Source organism: Megalops cyprinoides, chromosome 6 (assembly GCF_013368585.1).
Source record: "Megalops cyprinoides isolate fMegCyp1 chromosome 6, fMegCyp1.pri, whole genome shotgun sequence".
Classification (NCBI taxonomy): domain Eukaryota; kingdom Metazoa; phylum Chordata; class Actinopteri; order Elopiformes; family Megalopidae; genus Megalops; species Megalops cyprinoides.
The window spans coordinates 10,910,979-10,937,769 of record NC_050588.1 but is presented as its reverse complement, the minus strand read 5'-3'; the positions used below and the strand labels follow the sequence as shown (position 1 = coordinate 10,937,769).

Genomic DNA, 26,791 nt, shown 5'->3' with positions numbered 1-26,791 from the left:
CAAGTATCACACTTCAGAAGTTTCTATTTTTGTGACTTTATCTTCTTCACACTTTTTACACAAGGGATCAGTTTGAATGTACTCATCTTCAAATGAGACTGTATCAGCTTGGCATTTACAGTTCCAGTGGCAGTTGTAGACTTCTTCTTCCTAAAATTCAGCCCTTTTTTTTTTCTTTTACAGTATTGGTAGCAGAATATTTAGAAGGTGTATGGCACCTCTGTAGGAAAAAAAACCCTGTCGCATATAAATAGGACACAAAGTGAGAAATTTGACATTTAAATTTTTATAACATTTAAATTATAATTTTAAAATAAGATTTCAAATGTCATCTTTCACCATCTTTGCTTGACACGACAAAACAAAGTGCATATGTGGAAATCGAGGCGAACGTGAGGAAATAAAAAAAAAGACATGAAATCAAAACGTACATGTGTCTGGTTGTTAGGTTCAGGTGCATTAAGTGTGTGTGTGTGTGTATGGGGGGGTTTCAAGTTCAAGGTACTGTAGGTAATGTCTCAGGGGGTAACACTGGGGTCTAATACTTGAGGCAACGGCTGTAGGAGCTGTAGATCGTCCGGTCAATCCACCTGCGGAACACAGACACAGCGGTGTAGACTCCCGGGAACTTGGCGTCAGCACAGCCGTTCCCCCACGACACCACACCGTAGACACGCCCCTCGCACACGAGCGGCCCACCAGAATCCCCCTGGGACGACAAAAAAACCATGCGTCGAAGACCAAGCCAAGTCACAGAATCATTCATTCAACCAGCACAAGGGATGAACAGTTCCTTTTGGGCTTTATTTTATATATCATAAAGGATTCTCAACTAAAACAAAAACACTCCCATGTCTTCATAAATATTATTGCCTATCAAAGATTCAGACCCAGGGATATTTCTGACCTAGACAGACCCGGGATTCAACTTCACATTATGAAGCACCAGGTACTGTATATCTTTCTGTAATTAATTAATATCTAACACTTATATTAACTTTATTTGATGCTACATGCATCATATTTATATTTACTGAATATTGATGCTAAAATATACTTAATTAAAGATAATGCTGAGGTTGAGGTCTTTAGTTCATTCTCAGTATCTCCTGTAAACACGGCAATAAACTGATTCTCCATTTCATCTTTCCCTTATGGATGTTAGCTTGACTAGCCCTGACATATAGTCAAACTAACACTCAGCACAGTAATCTGTTATGAACAGTGACAGGAGAAGACATAAACAAAACATCAGAAAGCACACACAATGGAAACTGATCCTATTGCATACCATACCACTATACCATTGCTCATTCAAGTGTTCTGAAAGGACAGGGTGGGCCAGGGTATTAATGGCACGGAAAGAAAAAATGGTTGACTGATATAATAATAATGTATAGGTAATTATGGTATGGGTCTGTCAATGAAGCTATGCACTTTTTGACTACTGAGAGTGCCTTTTTTCCAGACTATTCCGGTCACACCCCTTTGAACGTGATTTCCTATTGTTAATACGTGGAACTGTACAAAGCAGTATCTCATGTCGATCTTTGCTGTCTGCTGTTTGAGGTGCATCTCACGTGGATCATGGCAGCTTTGAAACTGCAGTTTTATCCTGTTTCTTTAACTGTTTGATGCAAGGAATGCACGGTTTACGTTAGATTTGGGCAGCAGTGCAGCATAGTGGTTAAGGAGCAGAGCTCCTTGCCGGTTCAATTCCGCCCCAGTGACACTGCTGCTGTACCCTTGGGCAAGGTACTTGGCCCACAATCGCCTCAGTAAATATCCAGCTGTGTGAATGGATAACATTGTAAAACCTGTAATTGATGTAAGTTGCTCTGGATAAGAGCGTCTGCTAAATGCCATTAATGTAATTAATGTGGTTTTCACAGTGACTGTATTGGCTCCATGCAGAGTCTGGCTCCCTAGTGATCATTGTCTCAGGTCTTTAACACCCTCTGTTCCCATTAGAGATCATTCTTTGATTTTGAAATGGTTTTGGGGAGCAAAAGGGGCTGGGCTTCAGTGAAGTTCTGAGCTCAAACCAGGCCACGGTGTGTCCAATGACGTGTGCAATACAACCAAGGATCCAGGCCAGGCGAATCAGAGACTCCCAGAGAGGCACGCTGTCCCACTCAGGCCTACCTTGCAGGCATCCTTTCCCCCGGCGCTGTACCCAGCGCAGATCATGCTGGCTGTGATGTTCCCGTTGAAGGAGCTGCTGCTGTTGCACTTGGCGGTGGAGACGATGGGCAGCTTGACCGTGCGGAGCGTGGTCGGGATCTGGCCCCCGCTGGAGCTGGTGTAGCCCCACCCCGACACCCGGCACACCCGCCCCTCCGGCACGCCAGCACTCTGCCGCGGCAGCGGGGCGATGGACACATAGCTGTTCAGGACCACGGGAGTTTTGAGCTGGACAGGGCAAGGAGCACAGATACTGTGGCGCTGTCACTTTCGCCAGACAAAGAGCCCAGTGCATGATATCAATATACACTTATACACCCACACCATTCTTCGTGGATAGTGCTGGGTATCCGTTCGCACTGACAACCTTGTTGGCCATGTATTCACTTGGCAGAAACTCTTATCCAGAGCAATTTACAAAGCCTAATCATGTAACAGAAACAACAGCTCGTACAGAATACATACATGGCAGCACATAACAGAACAGAATATCAGCACAAATGTGGAAAGGCAGCTGCACAGGAAACCACATAACAAACCAAAGGGAGAAACAGACACAGCAGGAGGGCTGTTAGAGAAGGGGGAGGCTGTCAGAACGAAGCCAAGATCAAAGACCTTGAAAGGAGAGGGAGAACAGACTTCGTGTGTCAGACAATGAAGGGATTGAATTACATAAGGAATGGTGTTTCTAACAGCAACTGAAAGCCAAAGCGGTGAACATTTGAAAAAAAAAATAAATAAATAAGGTGTTCAGAGGACCGAAGAAAATGCTAACCCAGCAAGGGATGACAGGATGAGAGATGAGTTGACAGAGAGGGAGAAGAGGAAGTTTTCACACAGCTATAAATGAAATTCCTGACAGAGTCTGTGGAGAAACAGAGAAAGACCTAATGCCCCAATATTAAGTCCATGAGTGTCCGTGAGACAGACCATCGCATGTCCTAATTGTGATATATTTCACCTGGCACCCTACACAGGATAATGGTATGATTTAGTGTGTCTATTTGTCTGCAAAATGAATCCACGATGTGTGTTCATACATTAATGAGCATGATGTCAGCGTTGTTGTTGCTCTTGTTGTACTGCGGATGAGGTACCAGACTCTGGGGCTTGGAGTACTGTTCAGTCCCTTCAAACACGCTCAGGGAGTAATCTCCCGCCACCACCATCATCTGGTCAGATCTGGGAGAGAAGGACAAAGGCAAGTATAACCACCGAGAGGAGCATTCAACACCAGGCTTCACTGAGCGCAATGACTCTTCTGTGGTTCATCTGATCAGCAATTTCATCTGTAATTCTCCATACCCAGTGTTAGACAGCCCTGATATTCTCAGTCTGCTGCCACATAGCCAGTTTAATGTGTCTTTTTGAATTTTAGAAGCTCTAATTAAAATGCTGTGTGAATCATAAGTTCATTAACCATAGAGTACTTTAAAATTCATTAACCATGTGCTTAAATGCCTCTCACACCTGGCCACCAGGTATACCTGAATTTAATTCTTCAAAATCCAAAAATGACTTTTTTGCCAAAAAAAAGCCAGCATCCCAGACCATTCGTTGGTGAACTGTCCCTCAAAAGGGGACATTCTGATGCTGTGGCATCGCTGTGTTGGTGTCACATCCCTATGTCTTCTATTTCTTTAATGATTTCTCTTAAAGAGAAGCTCAGCAACAAAATGGAACAGCAAAGGCCCACAACCTTTACCAAATGTAGGTTTTTCCATTACATACCTTATATAAAGTACCATTAAGTTTGGACACAAACTTTTCTTCATTCTTTCTTCATTAATTTTACTATTTTCCACATTTTAGAATTATAGTAAGGACATCAAAACTATAAAATAACACAAATGGAATTATGCAGTGACCAGAAGAGTGTCAAAGAAATCAAAACTCTTATAATGTCAATTCTTCAAAATAGCCAAAAAATATTTTTAAAAATTAAACTTTTTTGGAAAGAAATTCATACATAGACATCAACTTCACAATGTATATCTGTCTAAGAAAAATAAATCAAGCATTTAAGCATAAGCCTTTTGATGGATGTCTTTGAATATATGTTTCCCATTATCTTAAACAGTGTGTCAAAACATTTGACTGTTACTGTATCTTTATATATCTTTTATACCTCATGAGCAGAGAAATCTAATTTTTTTCCACCAGAAGAAACAGAAGTGAAAACACACATTTTGTGCAAAGTGTTCATTTGTAAATTTGTAAATGTGTAAATCAAGAGTAGGCTACATTTTCATTCCAGGTCAGTAATGCTAAAATAAAGCGGTTCTTTGGTCCATGCATGAGCAGATTTTAAGAACGTCCACTCTGAATCAAAGATGTTATTTGGTGTAATTAGCGGCGGTCTCAGTCATCGGGCTCACGCTGCTGTGATTTGGTTTCTGCGGACACAAAACATGAATTAGCCAGGAAGCCTCCAGACAGATTCCCACTGTTTGAACGGGTAGGCATAATGCCTGCCATTGTTAAAGTTGCAGGAGTTTGCCGGTTTCATTTTCCTGCGTTGGCTCTCGGTTGAGGTAAGCAACAGGCGCGATAATTCAATACCCCTATCACAGAGGCTCTAAATCCGCACGCACGCCTGAGATGACAAGGTCACCCTACTTTATCTGTACATCTCACCCATAAATTCCCAGCTTCCATTCTTCTGGCTGTACAGACAGAAGCGCCACCAAAATCTTCCCTGTTTAAAAATTTTGACCAAACTCCTTGACAGCATGTTTCTTACACCAATGAAAACACATGTACTTAGGATGCTTAAAGGGTCTGAATAGCGTCTGATGGGCTGGCAAAGCCAACGTCAGGAACTCAATGATTTTGACCAGCTTACCCAATGTTACAGTGCGCTGCCGTTAGCACCCAGTATCTGTTTATCAAAGACCCCCCGCAGAAGTGCTGGCCTTTGGTGGTCTGTATCGAGACAATGTACTTGATTGAGTGCGGCGCTGGGGCATAGCCTCCCACTATTCGTCCCTGGATCAGACCTTGGCCTGCAACAGAACAGACCGTGTAATTGCACACCACAGATAAAGGTTTTCCTGGTAGATCCCATCAAACCAGCACTGTGCCAAATAATCAATTGGCATATCTAAACAAAACTTCAGGATATGACTAAAAACATTGAAACATTGAATGTTTTTTTACAGCCACCCATTGTCACTTATATGCGTACCAAATCCCAGTAATTTCTGGTTAACTTCACATACTGAGGGCAATTAGGGTAACTCTACACAATCCCCGCCTTCTGGTGTCGCTACCTTATCTCAGTATGCGAAATATAGACGTGTGGGATTGAGGGTGTTATGCAACGGTGCATGAGATCTCATGTAAATGATGTGACTGGAGGGAGTGGCAGCCCATATCAGTATCTCAAATCGCATTAATGATGGAGGCTTACAGGAAAAACATCTTTCTTTCTGGTTACAACCTGGTCCCCACCCCTACCTCGGCTGGACAGAAATACCCAGCATGCTTGCAAATCAGTTTTGTTACCTCCCAAATATAATGTTTGAGATTGGTGTGTTTTCCAGTTACCTTGTCAAATCCTAATAATATTTCACATGCAGCCCAAACTTGAAAACTTTGCACTTATTTTGATCTAGGGACAGATTTATTAACATGAGACAGTTTAAATGTAGTTGTTCTCAAGGCAGCACTAGAATTCATCTTCACCTCTCATGTTTTAGGTGGGGGAATTTTATCACTGTAGATTTGGACGAAAGGGCGCATAAGGATGCTACCATAAAAATGACAAGTCTTTTGATTTGCATCAGTTTAATTCTTTTAGCATTTAGCGTGTAGCTCTAAAAGGTACTGATGAATTAGCAATAATTAACAAAACTAATTAATTAATCCCCACCACCTCCAATAAAAGATGAAAGCTTCCCCTTTATAAAGATCTAGCTCTCGCTTTTCAACAAGAACCAGCATGACAATTTAGCCCATCCAGGTGAGAACTCCTTCAGGCTCCCTTCACTGTAAACTCACAGTTGTAAACTTTACACTTTGTAAGCTTTTCTAACAGCAACAGTAATGCAAGCCTATTAAAATAAGGTTTTACATCACAGATGACAGTGAGCACAATTGCTCTGTTGAAAATTGCTTAATTATATGATCAAGTTAATCAACCAAAAAACATCTGAACATACCAAAACTGAACTATTGATGAATAAGTGAATTAATGTGAGCTGTGTGAAAAATGTAACAATTTACAGCAAACCATGTAGTCACAGTTATGGTCTATTGTAAGCTACCATTCTGGACAACTTGTACACCATCAACTGTTTCAACAACTGCATAAATTAGGGGTAACGGCAGCATCATCAACAATAAAAATCAAGAGTAATTTACAATAAAACTGAAAACTTATTTGTGAAATACAGGAAGCAACATGGATCTATTTCTAACTTGAATCTACCGAAAGGAAATAAACAAGAAGTAGACAACTCATTCATTTAAAATATGACGCGACATAAAATATTTCCATCTCAATGGCTGGTCATCGGTCATCAATCGGATGCTGCAGCTGGTATGGCCTGCTGAAAAAATCAAGGAGCACAGCCCATACTCACAGTTCACAGCGAGGAGCTCCGAAAAGAGGCACCACAGAAGGACAAGCAGGCTCATGGTGTGACGGCGGGGGACGGGCAGGAGATGACTGCCAGGAATGGCTTTGCCGCTGCCTCCCTGGTTCCTCTTAAGAGGAAGGGATCTCATCAGCACTGGTCCTCAGGTTTCTTAGTTCCGATTTCAGTTTCCATGGCCACACCGGTCCCGCTAAACAATATATGATTCAGAGGAGCAACAAAGTGCACCTTCATGGACCTTTCTCTCCTGTGACCTCTCTGCCTCACCTCTCTGCCTCAGTTATAGTCTGTACATTGTTTCCCTTGATAAAAATATACATCTATATTTCATGCCACGGCCAACCGTTTAAGTGCCACTCTGTATAAAATGAATTATTAAGTGGACAAAACGCTGCCTGTGGATCACCACAGGTGAAGTGCTAGTTTAAACCTGTAAAGACTGAAAATGTGTGAGGGGAGTGTCCTTAGTCAGTTAGTCAGTTTATTTTTTACTGTTCTCAGTGCTGACTGGAATTGTGTGGTCCTTACACAAACTGACCAGTGGGGCCCTTCCCTGTTGGACACTGATGGTCTCCACTGTCATACCGGCTTTGTGCACGTCACCGGTCTGCCCCGTTTTTGCGGGGACATCATTAAATATTGAGCTTGCTCCAGGCGGGGTCATTCTGTCTCATGCTGCCTATCTAGGAGGGAACTGCACGCGGCTGGCCTCTGACATTCCACCGTCACCCACAGCCCCTCACCACACTCTCTCACAGGGAATTCACCTTGTGACTCTGGAGATCACCATCTAGATACGTTAAATAAACATTACAAATGTATTACGCATCACACATTATATCAGTGTATACATACGAGCCCAGTTATAATTATTATAATGAGTATAATAATAATGCATTAGGTACTAATAGCAACAGTCCTGTAAAAAAAAAAAGATTAAACACAACACACAACAGCTTTGTAAGATCCTCACAATGAGTCCTCACTCCAGTATAGTCACAAAACAACTTTTTACTTTCCTCCTCTCTACACAAAATACAGCTGTTGGAATGAAACCACATTACAGAACATTATTGCCATTTAGCAGAAGTTCTTATCCAGAGTGACTTATATATAGGTTACAATTTTGTACATGTTGCCCAGTTATACAGCTGGATATTTACTGAGGTAATTGTGGGTTAAGCCTCTTGCCCAAGGGTACAACAGCAGTGCCCCAATGGGAAATCAAACCAGCAGCTTGTCAGTTACGAGTCCTGCTCCTTACCACTATGCTACATTGCCGCCCCTGAAACTAATTAACTGTCTCTAAATTTGGACTCCGGATTTCGTGTTTAGACTCCAAGGGTCATTCTATCCTTTTTGCCGGTCAGAAGGATCAGGTTACCAAATTCAGGTGACTGGGATGCTGCATTGTGGGTCCTCAGACAACATGTATGGCCCCGCACTGTGACACGTGAGATCATGTGACCACAGGATCACCTGGCCCAGTACAAGCTCCCTCTGTGAAGGGAAACTCAGCCAGGAAACAAAACTCGAATCCACAGCAAAATGTCTTTTTTATACCATCGTGTTTGTTGTGTATTTTTTTAATGAAGCCATTGTGTGGTATGACATGTGGCTTTATGCCATCACAATGCCCTCAGCATTGCTGATAGGCTGAAGCATTATCCTCCTTTCATTGTCACGATGAATGAAATTCCATTGCCTTATCACTGTCTTCAGTATAAAAGAAATTTAAGGACCACTTCAGCTATTGCACAAAGAACCACAGGAGTTTGAGTAATTTAGAGAGGGACTTGGATAATCTAGAGCTCTCTTCTTAAGAAAATGTTCTCACTCTAAATTTGCCAATGTATAAAGTTTAAGGAAGTATTGTTACTCCATGAAGGTCAATCTTCAGCACAGAGAGCAACAGATTGTTACTCATCTCAGATCAAAGCTCTAAGAAATAAGAGAAGGACAATGACGGGCTGCCCATATAGACAGATACAGTGAACGGAAGAGGCAGAGGTACATAAGTAAAGTCACTGTTGATAACTCAGCATTTAGCATCTTGTTCCTCTTTAACATTAGTGTCATGGGGTGAAGTGGTTTCCCAGGGAGCAGAGGCGGGCACCGCACGGGCACCGCACTCACCCCTGTGTGTTTGTGTATGTGTTTATGTGTGTGTGTGACTTGTAGCCAGAAGTGGTGCGATAGTGTCTGTGAGTGTGAGGGGGGGGGGGGGGGGGGGGGCACTACAGTGTGATAACTGCTGTGTGACAGTATGCTTACTGCTAGGGGGTGCTCCTGATCCTGCAGGGGGGAGTGAATATACTGTGAAGGGAGTATAGTGAGGCATTACCAGAGTGTGGCATGTGTTCCCTTGACTTTATGAACTGTATTTAATAAAATAAACTCATTGCCACTCGTCTGTCCTTACATGTTGACGGGGTGAGGGTGGACACTTCCTGACTGGGAGGTTCTATGGAGGTCTGACTCTGATTATCTTGTGATGATAGTTAATTAAACAAGTACAGAGAACCCAGCACTGGACACTGGCAGCTGGATAGATGCCTACGTCACTTCAAGCAGAGGCGGGTCATATTTCATCCACCATGTTCATCACCCTCTTGTCTTGTTTTAGCATAAGTGGCGCGAAGAGCCTGATGCTATTTGCTCTTAACTTTCAGCAAGCAAATAAGCAAGTATTCTGATTTCATTACTCGCACAGAGATCATCAGGAGGCTGAAACTGGCTGAAGATCTTGTTAAGTAGTAACCATATCTAAAGATTGTCATGCATTTGCTGTAAGCTTAGTAAAAACTCCAAGGGACAGGACAGAGTCTGGCCAAATGTAATTTGACAAGGCTAGACAAAGGCTATTCACATTGACAAAGGCCTCAATTCACCCTAACTTTCAGGGCAAATCGCATGCATCCTTGCCAAACCACAGCCTAGAGTGTTGGCTATTAACCTGATCCACTGGCATCACCATTTATAATGTATCATCTAGTTTTTATGATAGACAACAAGGAGCCGGAGACACACAAAAAGGAAATATTCAGTTGGGCTGAAATTTTTTTTACTAAAATGTAATACCTGAAATCTGGCAAGACACAAATGATTACTTCAGAGCCCACCTCATATACCTCCACCTTTCTTTAGGATAAACATCAAATCACTGTCCAGTAATACTTCGGTGGCAGTTCAACATGTTGCCTTCCAGTGTTACAAATCCCCATCAGAGCAGAACATGCATGCGGCCGTGCTTTAAAAGGACAGCGGAGGTGTCATGGTTGGGCTCAAGCCAAGATGCTTTGCAACAGCCGTGAATTTAAGCAAGCACTCACTTCTTAAGTGAACCTAAGGCCTTGAAATTCATGAAAAGTTGTTCGTTATTTTTACTGACATATGTGAGGGTTTTTTTTTTCCCAACACAATATGTTCTTTTCATTGCTTTTGAGTTATTATTGTGAGAATAAACGGACCGCCTGCATTTAATTGTGGGTCAAAGCTAAGTTTGACAGACACAAAAAGCACTAATATGGTGTAAGGAAAGAAACATAATGCTTGTGTAAATTCCTTCCTCAAATATAACAAAATGCATTGTGTCAGGAATGAACACTAGTAGTAATGTAGTAATACATCTGAAGAACGTTGGTTCGGTCTAGCGGTGTACGCTGGATTTTTGGCCATTGTTCTAACACAGTTTTCAATTACCTGTGTGCAGTCAGAGTTTGAATTGAGTGGGAACTCAATTCATCTTTTGTTCCAGGTGTCACCTGCTGATTGAGAGGAATCAATAAATGACAAGAGTTTGGATGATAAGAAGCAGGATTTGGATACGTCTGGGATAGACAACGACATCACTGTGGCATTTTGTTACTAAAACAAGTACTCAAGCGTTCAAAAGATAATTACAGTATGGCATTCTGTTGCTATTTTCAAACCTTTTTGAAACTGACTATGTGGACCTTCCTCTTTGGTTCATTTGGGGACCACAACAGCCCTTCTGCCCCCCCCCCCAAGCAGAAGATGACAAAAAACAACACACATAATAGATGTCATCTCAATAGCATTTACACCCTTTTTTATGGACACATTATCTGATACACCATTATACTGTGCACGCCAAGTCTGGTGAATATTTATTTTCTGAGAGGTATCTAATTCCTGCATTACTACAGCCAACAATGAGAGACTGAAGACAATGGAGAGTTATAACACTTGAGTTGAGTTATAATACTATGGCATAATACTTGAGAATCCCATGGTCTTTGTTGGGTACTGGGTCAGTCCATTGATTGCGCTGTGGGATAGCCTCGTTCGTTCTAGGAAGTATACGCTGGAACATCACAATAGCAGGGGCGAGGATATTGTTGCAGTATAAATACCATGAGAACATTTCCAGAGCAGCTAGTTTGGAGATATCATTTTAGTTTCTGCAAAGAGCCCTCAACAACCTTGGGTGAGTAAAGTACTAAAGCTAATATTATTTGTATCTTGAATTTTGTACTGCACTGCGCTACACTTATATATTCTATCCGCTCTTGTTGATCCAGTCGCCCAGGAAGGCTCTCCAGAATTAAAATTGTTCCACTGTTGTCCACACTGTTCCGTAGTTCTGTTTTTCATGTTAATCTATGTTTTTGTATTAGGCATCATTATCAAGTCAATGTGCATGTGTCAATTGCATCATCCTCAGTCAACTTTGCAGAGGTATAATTAATAATGTTTCTATTGACATCAAGACAGGATGAAGGCTGATATATGGTTCAGATCAGTGGGGGTTCAACATGTATTAAACGAGGAATGAATGAACCCTTCTGGGACAGATGAAGATTAAGGTTCCCACCTGAATGTGGATCCTTCTCCAATGTTAAATCTGGGTACTACACATCATGGTGAAATTGACATGTAAAGGAAAAATTACTGGATTTAGTTGGTCCTGGTTTCCTGTTTGGTGTTTTGGGCTCATGCCCTGAAACTGTTTCACACAGATTTAACCGTTACCTTTCTCTCTGTGTCCGGCAGGTGCCAGCAATCATGGGCCACTTATTTCAGCCTGCGGTGCTGCTCCTTGTGATTCTCACTGTGACAGGTAATCTCCCATGTCTTCTTAAAAAGAGAATTCAGCTGCAAAAAAACGTAAGACAGTTGGTAAGCTTATTCCTGGCCTCTCTGATGTCTAGAATTGGATCTGGTAATCTGGAATTAAAGCATGTCCACAAAGGGTTTCTGTCAAATACAGAGAAGGTCCACATAGAACATGTGCAGATCTTTCTCTACCATGTATCAGCGAAAAGCAGATACACAGGGCATAAGAAGACCCATCTAGAAAAAAAATCTAAAAACTAAAATGCGAAGATCAATGATTCAGTACAGAGTTGTCTGAGAGTGAAAAATAACAAATACATATTAAAGGTGTTTTTGGTTTTGAAATGTCATGCTCACCTTGACACATTAAACACAGAAGAAACAGGAATATAAACTCCTTTAAAGGTAAAGAGAAACAACAAATTATGATTTTTCATGCAGTGTCATTTTAAAGCGTTCCTTGGCTTGCTTCTCAGGGTATAAAAAATTCACAATGTTCGAAACAAATATACAGTATATAAAAATAGTTGCTACTATTCTTTGAAGTTGCTACTATCCTTTAAGTGTTCTAAAATAATCAATAATCTTGAATATTAAACTAAAGACATGTTCTGTTGGAAACCCCTGCTTGCAGCACAGCCTTGAGTAGCCTGGTGCATGATTGATAGAAATTCATTCTCCCACAAGCTTAAGTTTTCATTTCAAATAAAGTAAAATTGCATGCATTTTTACCCTACTCGTCAACCTGAGTACACCATACTAATCTGTTCCTGAGAACAGACATATACTTTACTTTACAGAATAGATTTTGTACAACTAGTAATGGTATGTGTAAAAATTGTAATAATAACGAGAAAATGATTATGAATTTACAGCTCGATAACAACGGTTGTAACACTCATTAACATGTTGCACTTAATGATGGCAACAGTAATAATTGTAATGGCATGCCATTTAGAAGACGCCATTATCTATATGAACAGGACTACCCTTATCATTTAAAATTCCTGACTGCTTTTCAGTACATCAAGATCACGTTAGAATCATAAAACATAAATGCCATTAATAGAGCAAGGAACTGGGTGCCACAATTAAAAGGAAATGAAAAACATGCAGCAGTAATGAGCAAAATTACATCTCCAAGACAAGAGAAACAGCAATTGTTTTTAGAAGGAGATCAATTCCTTTGTTGTATGAACAGATACTATGCAAAATTAATTATTGATTTTATATTCACAGACATTTATAAAATCACATATCTAATGACAATGGTAATAGTTTCTTGCAGTGCTTAATCACTGAAATGTTAAATCAAAGCTTAATATGGAATCGCAGGCTGTCTGTCTTTGTCACTCTATCTCTTCACTGTTTCTGCGTTTACCTCATGGCATTTGATATGTTTCAAACATGTTTGCTCAGACAGAACATCTATCATTAATGGCAGCTAATGATAGAAGTTCAAGTCAATGTCAGAAAGTACTCCGTTTTATATAGAAATGAATCTGGAACACTGACATCACCTCATCTTTAGGAGTTTCCTAAAAGTGCATTTGGAAAAGTATAGTTTGACAGCACTGAAAAAGGAGCAAAGATACTTACAGCTTATAGATAAGCTACATATAGATAAGTACATAGTGTCTTACCTGCACTCCTCAGACAGGATTTAAGCAGGGATTCATTCAAAACAAAAAAATGAGAGCAGGTTTATTACTGCATAATTATCTAAGTGTACATATACTGTAATTGCTCTGTGGATAGCATACATGTCAAGCTCGGCACCAGGAGAAAATAGAGAAGGGTGCAATAGCAATCCACATGAGTGCACAAAAGGTGATAAATACTATGTAGACATCGGGATATACGGAGACCACTGGGGGTGCACCCAGGTCCGTCTGGGGGTGCAATGCACCTCTAAGGACCCCCATAGCACCAGGCCTGATACACATAAGTGCTACCAGATAAAATGTCATTCTGACAGTTGTAGTCACAAATGAAAATTCCAAATAATGTCGGATGACATTGACCATTTCATTAAATCAGCTGTATTGTCAAAGAGATCAAGTTTCAATGCTGAGCAATGTGATCATTATGGATGTTCTTTTTGAATGTTCTTAGTTGTGACACTCATTCACACAAATGGTGTGCACAATTATGTGGTGGTACAATGAGGTCTTACTCACAGAATGATTACATGTACAAAAAATGAATGTTTTGTTTATTTAGGTACCTTTGGGCAGAGGATCATCGGGGGCCAAGAGGTTGAGCCGTACTCCATCAAATACCAGGCGTCCATCCAGTACAATAATCAACACTACTGCGGAGGCACCCTTATCCACCCCCAGTGGGTTGTGTCTGCTGCCCACTGCTGGAGACCGTGAGTACTGTTATGTTAAACTCGGTGCAGACCATTAATGCTCAAAGGGTACCAAGTGGGCTACCTGACAATCAATTATCAGTCATACGTACTTTCCTCGAAATAATGTCTGTAATGTCTGTAAATGTCTGTAAACGATTTCAAAATAAACTGGCAAAGTGGTTCAATGCTTTAGTGGAAGGTTTAGGTGGTGGATGCAACTCACACACAAAACGAATGATGCTGGCGCCAACAAAAGTTGACATGAACGTTAACAAAATTAATTTTGTGTTGGCCTACTTTATTTCTTTGAAGAGTAACTCCAGGCCTTTTTATTGAAATTTAAATGTCTATATACAAATCTGCCGATTAAGGAAGTTTTTGAAAACCAAACACGTTATTATATAGCCTATTCGTCAAAATTAAAATTATTCTTTTAATAGGAATCATGGGAAGCAGCGCAAAGCAGCGTAAATGCACTTCAAAAGTAAATGAACGTTCACGAAATTACCGTAACACAAACAGACGAAGAGTTCTGCTAGTCTGAATAAACCTTTTAAATTGGCGGTGTACTGTTTCATGTTTCCTTGTATTATTTTTTCACGCAAGTATGTCGTCCAAATGGCTAAATGTGATTGCGGGTGGTTATTCGAGTCAAAAGATGAAACGCGAATCTGATTCTTCTGAAATTTATCATTGCATGCAGATACTTTCAATATACATTTATTCAATAGACGTATTTCATGTTCAAAGTGCATTTGATGCTTTCATTCAGCAGTTAACAATGACTGGCTAATAAATCTATTCTAGTAATAATTTATATAACAACATTGGGGCAAGTATGGTGCGAGACAATAAAGAAGAGCAGCAGTGATAACTCCTTACATACTGCAACTTTCTCCGTTTCACAGGAGCACTTTGATCAAAGTGGTTTTGAGTGAGCACAGCCTCTCCAAAGAGGAAGGATTTGAGCAAGAGTTCAACGTCTCCAAGATCTTTGTATACTACAATTACAACTACAAGACCTTCAACAATGACATCATGCTCATTAAAGTAAGTGCAGGTTATTACAAGTCTGACTCCTGCCTGACACTTTACTGCAGAGAACGTAGATAGACGTCGATGGCCTATGCTGCCACCTACAGGTGCAAGGAGCTTGTGCCACATAAAATAATGATTTAACAAAGTTACCTTTTGAGTGTCTCTTGTACTACAGTAATTGCCATTGCGGAGGCTTCAGGGATGCCTTTCTAGTCACTGTTAGTTTTCCTTTGCTTTTCAGGATGCTCATAATAGTCTTTTACGATATTTGGGCAAATAGAACAGGGAATGCCCAATTTCACAGCTGCATCTCTTTGGTAAGGCTCGAGATGGAAGCTTTTTCAACTTTTTTCTTGTCACGGTGACAGGCGCTGTACTAAACTGCACATCTTTATTCTCAAAACATTTTGTGTGCATTACTGTATGTTTCTGCAATTAACGAGAAATACGAATTAATAATATGAGTGTCGATATAGTAGTGTATATTTTTACTTATGCACCATTGCACTGAATTGAATACTTCATTATACGCTGTGAGTGAGCAAATACTTATAAGCAGTTCTAGTAGTTCATCTGAATTCTTATTATTCTTATGATTATTTAAACAGTGTTACAGCAATTGATATGTGTGTGTGTGTTATGTGCGATTGATTCTCATATCAGTATTTCTTACGGGCAGAGTGCACCATATCTGCTGCAATTTATTTATGCCATCAGATTTATGAAAATGTTAATAATGCTGGTATTTCCAAAACGTGACATTCTGTACATTAGCATATTACTGAGTGTGCATGAACAGGTGAGGGGAGCCGTTCAGCATGTGAGAGACAAACCACATCTCATTTAAATTTACTTTGCATATTCACACTACAGTCAAATGAACGTTGGATCGAGAATGTCTATGAAAGGAGAAAGTACAAAAAGGAAACCACGTTAACTTCAAGCCTACGTACCAAGTAGGAGTGAATTACTTCCAGTAGGGGTGGGTTGAGGCAGAGTTTTCATGAAGTGGGCATATTTTTGGCAGTATGGAGATTAGTGTTTGAGTGGGCATTTACACACCCCTGACCATATGATTGGGTAGTATAAACAAGGGACCAACCATCAACCTAGAAGGATACTGACAGGGGTTTGCCAAGTAATCAGGAGGTCTGAGAAGGGGGCAGAGGGATACGGGGATTGGGCTGTTGGTTGGCCCTGTACTCTTTCTCCTTCTGTAAACCTCCTTGGTCAGACATCTGCCTCCATCTTTAGTCCATATCGATCATCTATAGATCAATAATCAATGATCACAATCATCCATATTGATACAGGTCGTCTAATGTCACTGTGTGTCCCACCCATCAGCTCGGCCACCCGGCCCAGCTCAATGCCAACATCCAGCCAGCCGCCCTCCCAGACCCCAACGGCGCCCCACTGGCGGGAGGGACCACTTGCACTGTCAGTGGCTGGGGGGTCACCCAGATCTACAGCTACTACCTGTCCCCAGAGCTGCGAGCCGTGGACGTGGAGGTCATCCCCAACTGCCAGTACTACTACTACTGGAGGATCACTGAGAACATGATCTGCGCTGGCTCCCGCTTCGGGGGGAAAGACTCCTGTCAGGTGAGTTTGTCACTGTGCCCCCCACCCCAAAGGGGGTTGTGCAGTAGAAAGTACCTCTCGAGACTCCTGGGATACCTTGCGCATCATTTTGACTGGATGGTGTATGTGAATGTCAATGGCTTTCGCGTTAAAAGTACATCCACATTTGTCTCTCGAAAACTTCTGCTGGGCTGGAATGCATCCCTTTTCAATTGCAGCCCTGCATTGAAATTCTGAGTGTTCGACATTATAACACTGACCGTTGCTTCAGATTGCTAGAGAAAAGGCACAGGGTTCATTTTGAGTCCTCCCACAGTGTCAGCACTTCTATGCCACTGGAAGGGCTTGGTGGCTTCTTCTCTGACCTCCGCCAATACCTTCAGTCCCGTCCCTGTGATGGAACAGGCGCCCTCGAGTGAACAGGGACATGTCAGAGAGAGAGAAGGACCATAAAGAAAAGGCCCATTCAGCTGAACACAAAGGACGGCGGCGAGACATGACCGAGATCGCTTCCCCAGCTGAGAGTAGGGACAGACAGTCCAGGGGTGCGGTGCATTCACGGGTCTCACAAAAAAGGGACAAAGAGAGGGAGAGCTTTGTTCACGCCAAACCTTTTGTGTATCCCTTTCTGCAGGGCGACTCGGGGGGCCCTCTTATCTGCAACGACTTTCTTGAGGGCATCGTGTCCTGGGGGATCAGCTGTGCCAATCCCTACTTCCCAGGCGTCTACACCAAAGTGAGAAACTATGTCAGGTGGATCACCTGGATCATCGACAATGACAACTACAATTGAAGTCGCACCCTGTGGAGGCAAAGGGCGGAGGATTAGATTGTCCCTCACTTGAAAAAGATGAAGACGGTACCTGTTTTAGTTTTTAAAAAAAGCCAACTCCCAACACAGTTTGGTAGCACGGTGTACTTGCGGACATCCAGGTGTGTATTGAATAACGCATTGCTGCACATTAGTCCTAGCGCCAGTAGGGGCTCAGAACAATCAGCTTTGAGGGCGCAGGTACAAATCCCAGTCTAGTGCTTTTGCTATGCACTTGAGAGAGCAGACCTGATGTTTTTTTTTAATCCTCTTTCTGCCTACATGCAAAATTGTGTCTTTCTTTAGCTAAAAGCTTCAGCCTTAGAAATTAATAAAGGATTATCAATCAGGAGCGTAGCCAGATATTATTTTTTGGGTGTGCCCAACGCTGATAGGGTGGGCATGTAACCTGAGACGTGGGAACTATGACATTATCTTCCTTGTAAATACTGTCAGGAAAAAATATCAGTTTATATTTAGCATGAACAAACAATAGATTAGTTAACTATGCAAATTTGGCTCAGCCCTCTAGAAATTTATTGCAAATTACTTTCAAGCTCCCTTCCTACCTGATCTCAAAGTTTTCATCATAAACTACAAAAAAGGGGTTAAATGTGAAGGGGATAATGAAGCATTCAGCAGATATTTATGTAACAACTGAGAATTTTTGATGTGCAGCACAAATGTAGACATTTTCTTTCACACAGATAAAATGGAATTTGTTTAGTGGGGTTGACATCTGCTTTGATTTTAGTGCTTTCAGAGTAATGGGTAATTCGTGTATTATAACTGTATCATTTTGCAAATAGCTAGCAACAGCTAAATGCATTTCACATCCGTGGCAACAGGATGGAAAGTTTCCACTTGTAATTTTTGTACAGTCATTTAAACTTTCAAGAAGTTGTCTAATGTTTCATTGATACATTTTGCAAACACAAAAATGAACAATTATCACAGTCATAACCATTTCCTAGCTTTTTAGCATTATAGTTTCATTTCATTATAGTTTTAAATATTTCTCAAATAGCCCACAGCACATGACTGTAAACCTCGACTACAACATATACCCTCCTAAATCCTCTATTCTTGCTTCACAAGATCTTCGCCTCAATGCCTCTTTTTCCAGCCTGCCAAATTCCTCCTAATTTAGAAGAACAGCTGCCCTCATCCCTCAATCCATGTTTCCTCATTACCAATTGAAGGAGATAATCTAACCCTCTAGACTTTAAAGTGCTGATTGGGTATTTGGATTACAATTGGATAACAATTTCGTCCTTTGAGGGAAGTGTAAAAAGTGGGAATGGCAGTTTTTTCTTCCTCTTGTAAGTATATTTCAGTATAGTAAAATATGGGAATTTTTACTGATGGCTGCAATCTCTGCTGCATCTCATCGCTGTACCATGTAACATGGCCTTGTACTTCTGAAAATGAAAACATGTATTCTGATCTTGTGCCAGTATTTGTCAGTCTCCTCATCACTTCAAGCAGTGTTTCGAAAGAGTCATGTTTTGCCACAATGAGTCCCTGTGCTTGCTGGAAGTCGGCTATGTGTGTGTTATATGGGTTCTGTGAAGAGCGTTCTCCCTTGGTTAAACACTATATTCGTGAGCAACCAACATTAACACAGCCACACAGCTGGGATTACAATCTGTTTGGTAGAGTTTAATGGTTACTGCATTTTAAAAAGGGTGAGTGTTTGCAGTGTCTTGACATTTACTGTCTCTGGAACAGATCATTTGCAAACTGCACTCGCAATATCTAGCAGTTTTTTGAGTGGGCATGAACACCATATTTGTGGTCTCTGGCAGCAAACCAGTCATCAACAGCTCGATTACTCCAGCCCAGCATTCCAAACAAAAAATTTGGAAAAGAAAAATGTAAGACCCACAAAAGTCGGCGTTAACACCCAACTTCTAGACCTGATATAATTAGTTCAGCCTGCAAAATCCACAGTTTTAGTTAGAATAAAGTGTATTAAAGTGTTTAAGCTCTAACAGCTAAAACAAAATGCATCTTCCTTCAGACAATCCTCTAGAAAATAACACGGAGCAGTGAAAAATATGACACACCCAAGTTTTACATAAAAATTGCAAATGTGCCTCTTGGTATTTTCTTTGCCACAGCAACAAATATTGCTTTGTTTTCATCAATATATTTATTTCAAGACATTGCTGTTTGTGACCATCCTCTGTATCAACAAAAACAAAGTGCTCTATTATGAATTCTTAAATGTGTCTTTATTATTCTAGCATGTCCGTTTAGAAAATTGAGATTAGCAGCTCATCAACATGTTTTGGCAGTAATAACCTTCATCAGGGCATGATGATGTTTGTCGCAATGTAAAAAATATTACCGCTAATGTAACCAACATTTTGATTACCTGCTAGTGGTACAAATTGACAAAAAAATAAGACATGATTCACAACAGACTCAGCCTAACCGCAAACTACCTGTAACAGCACTTTGTGAAGTACTAGTGGAATTGACAAAAAATATGTGCTGGTATATAAAAAAAAAAACAATCTTTGGTGATATTTGCTTGTCAAAGTTAAGAACATGGTACATTGCCATTTAGAGTTAATCTGGGCCCTGGTATGAAAATTCAAATATTGTTCAAAGTCAGCCATCAAAGAAAATATGTTATGCTACAGCTGAGTTAATCTAGGCCAATATGAATGCTATTAAACGTGAGCCACCAAGACAGACCACCAAGAACAACCTAGAAATCTTACTGAACCACAGAAATTTGAATCTTTATGAAAAAACAGTCAAGTAGTCCTACAGACACCTACATCCGAACAGAGAATAGAGAATGTCAGAATACTGAATACAGAATTTCTTTCTCCTTTCCAAATTTGCTGACTCATTGCTCATCGTACAGGCATGCTAGAGGTAAATTTCACTGAACCGCAGCAACCACACGTCCCAAAAACATATCCAGTGTGCTCTAGAGACATATGTCTGGATGGACCGGGTAAACAGATCCATGTGACCATCATCTGAAATAGCGCTTCAAGTCCTTGTTTACTGTAATTGTGCTTGCTTTCTGCAAGACAACAAAACACACCCTCAGCAAATTCAAGTTGAAACAAAGTGTTTTGCAACCAGAGCAAATAGCTGCAGATGAGGCACAGAGGGGACAGCAGTTTAATTAATGGTTAATCTTTATTAGTCAAATAAACTCAGCTGGTCTACCAGAATCCTCTGTGCACGGGGTGGACGGCCGTGCAGTGACCCGCGGAGAGAACTCTAGAAGCGGCCAAATGAGGTCTCTTGGGTCAGTAACCAAACACACAGGGTCAAACAGATCACATTAGTTTCCGTCATTACACGCTTCCTCCGGGACCCCTGCAGGGAGTGTTTACATCACCCAGCACAATCAGCAGCTCTTCTACATTCACTCTCATAAAATGTGGACCTGAATATATATATATATATATATATATATATATATATATATATATATATATATATATTTCTGTTTCTCCTCCAGGCCCTTTTCTGTGTGATATTTACCACTTAAATAATAAAGCTGGACATTCTCCACCTCATTTTGTGGCTTGGAGTTCACTGCTCTGCGGCAAGCTTTGGTAGCAGCACCGCAATGCACAGCTCAGTCTTTACTTCCTGATCTTGCGTTTCTGCCCCGGCTGCCGTGGAAACCGGAACGACTGGAGCTGACACGGAGCAGGCTGTCAGAGAGCAGCAGGCTCCGACATCCCTTTAACGGGGATTATGTAACCTGTCTGCTCACAGGCTCCTTGCCGCCCCTCCCTCCCTGCCTGCACGCGCTGCGTCTGACGGGCAAACAGGGGGGCCGGCTGCACATCAGCTGTGTGTCTTTATTACCGGCCACCCAGCCGACGCGCACAGGAGCACACAGGAGCACACAGGAGCACACACCCGCGCACGCGCCCACACGCACACGCGCCGCTCAGACATGGGAGACCTCCAGATCATCGTCAGGGAGGACGAGGAGTCGAGAATCCTCCCGTGCGCGTCGCCGGACGGGATTAAAGGGCTCATCTGCAAATCCCAGGAGGCCAAAGAGTTCGCCTACTGCCCCTACAGCAATTTCCGCGTGGGGGCGGCCCTGCTGGCCCACGACGGGACCGTCTTCACAGGTGAGCGGCCGCCCCGGCAACCCTCTCACACCGGGTGAAGGCATCACATTTTGTTTGCATTCAAGAAAGCCGACCGTTCATTTACGACAGTGACAGGCGCACCAGTGATAGTGGTAGACAGGTCAACACTGAATGCTACTCATTTCCTGTGTCTGTGATTTAGATTACTAGATATACATAAAGTGTTCATTTATTTACCAACCGTCCAGTACCCACCAAACTTCAGTGAATAATGGTCACAGAATTATAAAATAATACTGAATCAAAATATATCTCAGGTAATGAAAAATCAAAATTATTTGCCCTTTTGGTTTTGTTTGTGTATGCATGCGTGTGTTTACATACATTTTAAGATGCAACTACTGTTTATAACATGAAGGTAACTGTATTTAATACACAACTACGGTGTAATACTCACCCAGGAAAGCAGACATTCTAATTGGGTACAATGCTGACAAATTCTGAGAAGAACCTACCACCAGGCCTGACCCGTGCCCCGAAATGAGAGCAGTGAGCTAAAGTGCTCTCCCGGCATAGCGAAAACGTTCCACCGCACACAAACAGCGTGAAGATAACAACAAACCAGGTCATCACTTAGCCCATTAACAAACCCGGCCACGGCACACGCTGCCCTAAAGCATCTCCCCCGGTACACTCGAGAACACGCTCACCCGACATGGACTGAAGACACGGGGGGGCATGAAATCACGTTTTGTTTTGAACGGCGTGTCCTGTTAGACCGAGTCAATCATTGATCCAGCGGACAAGCTGCATGACTTCACACTGGGCTCTCCGGTTTGAACTTGAACCTCAGCGAAGATATGCATCATCTGTTGCAGATAGAGGGTCCATCTGCGGGGAGCGGCGTCACCAGATTCCCCAGGTCCAGAGGACCTGCTGCTAGCGCTTTACTGGCTCGGTTCAGCTAGGGTCCTGTTCTTATCTCTTTGTGTTTTGCCCAACTGCACCCTGAGGACATCAAACACATAACATTGCATAATTTATCTGCATTGCCAGATGTCATCACAAAGGGCAATTCATGTCATTTACATAAGACCCCTTCGCATGGATAAAATCCGTCTTTATACACTTACTTGACTCCAGTGGTTCCAAAATTGGGAGCAACAATGTAACGTTATTTTGCAACTCAGCACAAAGTAAAATATGACAAATACGACCAACAAAGCTCTTATGAAAACTAGACCAAAACAAAAAAAAAAACATTTTCTGTGCCCAGTGCAGTTCACATCTGCTGCTACTAAACATTGAACCAGTACAGTTTACTCCATGAAAAAACAATGATAAGGAAAAATAGTGTTAATTTATTATTAAATTACAATAAAATATTAAATTAAAGTAATTATGCATAAATATTTCATTTTGTCTACCGTTATCTTTTCGTATGTGTAATATGGGTTATGAATATGGGTCCAGAGGGCTTCAGCCAGAGAGAAAGGGGTAAACTAGGAAACTCTAATCACAAGTCCATTTTCCCCAGCCAATGGACCGTGCTGCAGCCAGATATACAATTACAAACTCCCTGTACACGCCAGCCAGGTATCCACTTGCATAAATCTACTGGTTTATCAGATGGTGAGACATCTGGAATTGTGTGAATGGGTAAAAACAGGGACAGAGGCCTGTGTCATTATGTAATCCACAGCCTTGACCTCCAGAGGCCCTTTATGAGGGGCTCAATGTCAGCATTGTTTTTGTTTGTGCTCTACGGAGGAAACATGTGCCCACCAGGGACTTGTAAATGACTTTTGTGGGGTCCTGCTGCCCCACCAGGTGATCATCAGATCACATACCTGCTTCAGTGTCCGCAGCACACAGGATTACAGTTTTTTTTCCCCCACGACAGACAGAAAGACGCACACAGACTGCTCAGCCAAAGAATTTACTCGGTAGCCGTTTTCTCAACGGAGCTCTGATACTGCAGCAACGAACTAAAGCAACGCTGTGACAATATTAATGGTACATGCTAACAGGGATGCACTAGCTGAGGGCTGCTGATGCAAGCAATATGACAGCAGCAGTGCCACAGATCCTCCTCCTGGCGCTTTGTCTCCCCCAACGGAGCAAACCCCGGTTCTCACTCCTCACCCAGTCAAACCGGCAGCTGATTGGCTGACTCTTTTGTCCTCCCCCTCCAGGCTGCAATGTGGAGAACGCCTGCTACAACCTGGGAGTTTGCGCTGAAAGGAATGCTATTGCAAAAGCTGTGTCGGAGGGATACAGGAATTTCAAGGCAATAGCCATCGCAAGGTACAACAGCACATTGTGCAGCATTACTGAAAATTCAAGCATGGTTCAGATCTGGAGCGCGCGCACACACACACACACACACACACACACACACACACACACACACAGATATATAGGGACCACTAGGGCATATCTCTGTGGCAATTGGTGATGGTCTTACCACTTAATTTAGATGTTATTACTTTAGGTACATTTTCACTGCAATGTTTTCTGCAGTAAATTTATTAAAATGTCAGTGGGGTGGGATAGTACACTGTGGTTCATTTCCCCTGAAAGAATACAACTTGGTAGATTTTTTTAGTATTACCAAAACCTGACTTCTGAATCCCCTTTGCAACTTGTGTGTGAGTGCTGCGACCATGCATGCCTGCGTTTTAGTGGATTCCCGATTAGTCTACGGGTCATGTGTCCTGTTTTCATAAAGGTCAGACATAACAATGGGTCCTGCATATGTGTGAAATGATGCGGTGGTCGAAAGCTTTATGTCTTTATCCAGACCAAATGGAATACCATGGTTACGGATTTTTAGGGTGCTGTCTCAACACACATGCATGTTATCTTCACTTCTCTGTCTTTTCTTTGCAGTGACTTAAATGAGCAGTTCATATCTCCCTGTGGGGGTTGCAGACAGTTCATGAGAGAGGTTAGTACAACTTATCATGGCAACTGACCAACAGTCACAGAGGGAAAGTGTTAGGGTTCAGAAAGTCCAGAGTGTAAAGAGTATTTGGAAATGAACCCAAAATGTTTAGTTGTCTGGACCAAGCGAGAACAGTTCATAAATTCATAGTACATCTAACAAAACACTTTCCTTGTGTCTCATTTGCCTCATATACAGTTACAATGCCAAATGTCTTTTAAGAAAAACAATGCTGTCTTCCTCTGATTTAAACATATTTGGAGGGGAAAACAATAGGAAGCACCACTTGTACAAAGGACAACTGGGCTCCTTTGGTATGAAAAAATTCAAAACGAAGCCACAAGACATTTTGATTCCCATAACACTTTTGTAACATTTTTTATATTTCCATTAGCCTTCAAATGCAATGAAGGTAAAGCATAAATGCAGGAAATGCTACAGGCATTTTGTTAGCAATGTTCTGAGAATGTTACACATTTGTGGCTTTTGCGGCATGTTTCTCTTTCAGTTCGGCACTCACTGGGACGTGTACCTGTCCAAGCCTGATGGGTCTTACGTGGAGACAACCGTGGCAGAATTGCTCCCAGTCTCCTTCGGGCCTGAGGACTTGAAGAAGAAGAAAGTGTTCACCATTCAAAATGGCTTTTAGATCACAGTAAAACGGACGCACCAGGAATAAAAAAGGAAAAAAGAAGGCCATTTCACCAATACAGTGTTAATCAATGGCGGGTGCTTTCTTTTGTGACTGCTGAAAGGAGAGGCGTGATCAGTCCTTCCATGGTATTATTGGGAACGTGACTGGACATTGCTTATATTTATTATTAAGAGGATGTATGGGTAATATAGCAGGAGCTCTGAGAACTGTACATTAACAGTGCATGTTTGCACTGAAGTGTATATGGGTTGATGTGTGCATACAAATGTAGACTGTAATTCATTTTGCATGAATGTATTTTTAATTGTATATCGATATACAATGCTCTGTACATTAAGTAAATGTCAGGTGATTCATGTGATGCATGCAGGTTTTCTGTTTGAAGATGCCACTTGCACTTTAGCCTAAGGTTTCGATATAATCTAACCACAGTACTTGTCATCCTTAGCTTTGATCGGGAAAAAAAAAAAAAACGAATGCCATTACCTTTTTCAACTTTCTTGGGTATTTTTCATTCATTTTTTGGACTGCAAACCTGCTCATTTTGTGAAGAAAAATGAAAATGGAAAAATGAAAGCAGTACCACTTGCATAAATTCATCGTGCTACGTTAAGGCCAAAGAGCACTGCTGGAACACTGAATCAAGACTGAGCAAGATCTGCGAGTGTGTCACTGTGCAAAGATCTGCATGTTATCTTTTTTCTGCAGTGATGTAGTTCTGACTGGCAATGCCAAGTCAAAGTTCCAGATGCAAGCTGGGGGATGTATTCACTTCTCCCCACAGAACTGTGTCTCCTCCCTTAGTTTTTCCTGATTACTGACATAATATTGTTTTTGATCAATGACAGGATGGGGGGTATGCACGGCCACATCACAGCTGCCCCAAATTTCAAGGGGCAATCAGGGGCTTCTCTGTAAATTAGCAGTGAACTTGAGAGTAGGTAGTCAAGTAGTACTTGAAAGTAGGCATGGATAAGGCAGGGGTAAGGTTCATTGCGATAATTATTTTAATCTCTTGCTGGAGACAGTAGACTAGTGCTCTTATTTATTCTGACAATAGAAGGGTGAGATCCCTTAGTAATGCTATGTTATTACTAAGAGAGCCACAGCTCAGCTTTCTTTGGAATTATGGAATTAATGTTAAGCACCCTGGTCATGTATTGATGGCAAAAAACACATGAGATTTAAATATCATTTTTATTAATGCAACACAACAAACATGAAACATAAAATAAATATTTGTAAACAAGATCAGTGCCTATTTATGTGCAATATTTACAGTTTCTGTTTTTTAAACAATCTCTATTCTCACCCAGTTTAGATTTATGAGCACTACTGCTGAGTAAATGATACAGGCTGAAAACACAGGAGCACAAATGTCTTGCTTGTCCTTTGTTCTGCTTTTTAAAATATTTCTAATTCAGCCTCACTGTGGAGCTGTACCAGAGAGG

At 41.6% G+C, this 26,791-nt stretch overlaps 3 protein-coding genes across 16 annotated transcripts; 2 read left to right on the top strand and 1 right to left on the bottom strand.

Moving 5' to 3' along the window:
• LOC118779393 (trypsin-like) lies at window positions 1-22,683 on the bottom strand. Of its 14 annotated transcripts, XM_036531489.1 has the most exons (10): window positions 22,196-22,442; window positions 12,222-12,261; window positions 11,781-11,903; window positions 11,623-11,659; window positions 10,488-10,549; window positions 6,771-6,894; window positions 5,030-5,189; window positions 3,225-3,366; window positions 2,146-2,412; window positions 1-709 (listed from the first exon to the last, which is right to left on the bottom strand). In XM_036531489.1, exons 6-10 carry the CDS (start codon window positions 6,823-6,825, stop codon window positions 539-541), a joined length of 795 nt encoding a protein of 264 aa, XP_036387382.1. In that variant the 5' UTR covers window positions 6,826-6,894; window positions 10,488-10,549; window positions 11,623-11,659; window positions 11,781-11,903; window positions 12,222-12,261; window positions 22,196-22,442; the 3' UTR covers window positions 1-538. The 14 variants fall into 14 exon arrangements, with proteins under 14 accessions (XP_036387382.1, XP_036387380.1, XP_036387383.1 ...); XM_036531487.1 differs by lacking the exon at window positions 10,488-10,549; XM_036531490.1 differs by lacking the exon at window positions 11,623-11,659 and having other exon boundaries at window positions 10,488-10,552.
• On the top strand, window positions 13,539-18,608 carry LOC118779396 (trypsin-like). The gene is made up of 4 exons (XM_036531493.1): window positions 13,539-14,238; window positions 15,129-15,270; window positions 16,606-16,863; window positions 17,477-18,608. Exons 1-4 carry the CDS (start codon window positions 14,048-14,050, stop codon window positions 17,633-17,635), a joined length of 750 nt encoding a protein of 249 aa, XP_036387386.1. The 5' UTR covers window positions 13,539-14,047; the 3' UTR covers window positions 17,636-18,608.
• On the top strand, window positions 21,128-25,858 carry LOC118779395 (cytidine deaminase-like). Its single transcript, XM_036531492.1, has 4 exons — window positions 21,128-21,777; window positions 23,934-24,045; window positions 24,631-24,688; window positions 25,194-25,858. Exons 1-4 carry the CDS (start codon window positions 21,594-21,596, stop codon window positions 25,332-25,334), a joined length of 495 nt encoding a protein of 164 aa, XP_036387385.1. The 5' UTR covers window positions 21,128-21,593; the 3' UTR covers window positions 25,335-25,858.
• The last annotated feature ends 933 nt before the right edge of the window (window positions 25,859-26,791 follow it).

What these genes read in the sequence shown, in the direction of transcription:
- LOC118779393 (XM_036531482.1), bottom strand. Translation starts at nt 6,915, where the DNA reads ATGAGATCCCTTCCTCTTAAGAGGAACCAGGGAGGCAGCGGCAAAGCC. An exon ending in GGAGCTCCTCGCTGTGAACT is followed by an intron (nt 5,190 to 6,770) that starts GTGAGTATGGGC and finishes GTTCTGTTGCAG; the next exon opens with GCCAAGGTCTGATCCAGGGA. An exon ending in GGGGAAAGGATGCCTGCAAG is followed by an intron (nt 710 to 2,145) that starts GTAGGCCTGAGT and finishes TTGTCGTCCCAG; the next exon opens with GGGGATTCTGGTGGGCCGCT.
- LOC118779396 (XM_036531493.1), top strand. Translation starts at nt 14,048, where the DNA reads ATGATTACATGTACAAAAAATGAATGTTTTGTTTATTTAGGTACCTTT. An exon ending in ATGACATCATGCTCATTAAA is followed by an intron (nt 15,271 to 16,605) that starts GTAAGTGCAGGT and finishes CCCACCCATCAG; the next exon opens with CTCGGCCACCCGGCCCAGCT. An exon ending in GGGGGAAAGACTCCTGTCAG is followed by an intron (nt 16,864 to 17,476) that starts GTGAGTTTGTCA and finishes CCCTTTCTGCAG; the next exon opens with GGCGACTCGGGGGGCCCTCT.
- LOC118779395 (XM_036531492.1), top strand. Translation starts at nt 21,594, where the DNA reads ATGGGAGACCTCCAGATCATCGTCAGGGAGGACGAGGAGTCGAGAATC. An exon ending in CGACGGGACCGTCTTCACAG is followed by an intron (nt 21,778 to 23,933) that starts GTGAGCGGCCGC and finishes CTCCCCCTCCAG; the next exon opens with GCTGCAATGTGGAGAACGCC. An exon ending in GCAGACAGTTCATGAGAGAG is followed by an intron (nt 24,689 to 25,193) that starts GTTAGTACAACT and finishes TTTCTCTTTCAG; the next exon opens with TTCGGCACTCACTGGGACGT.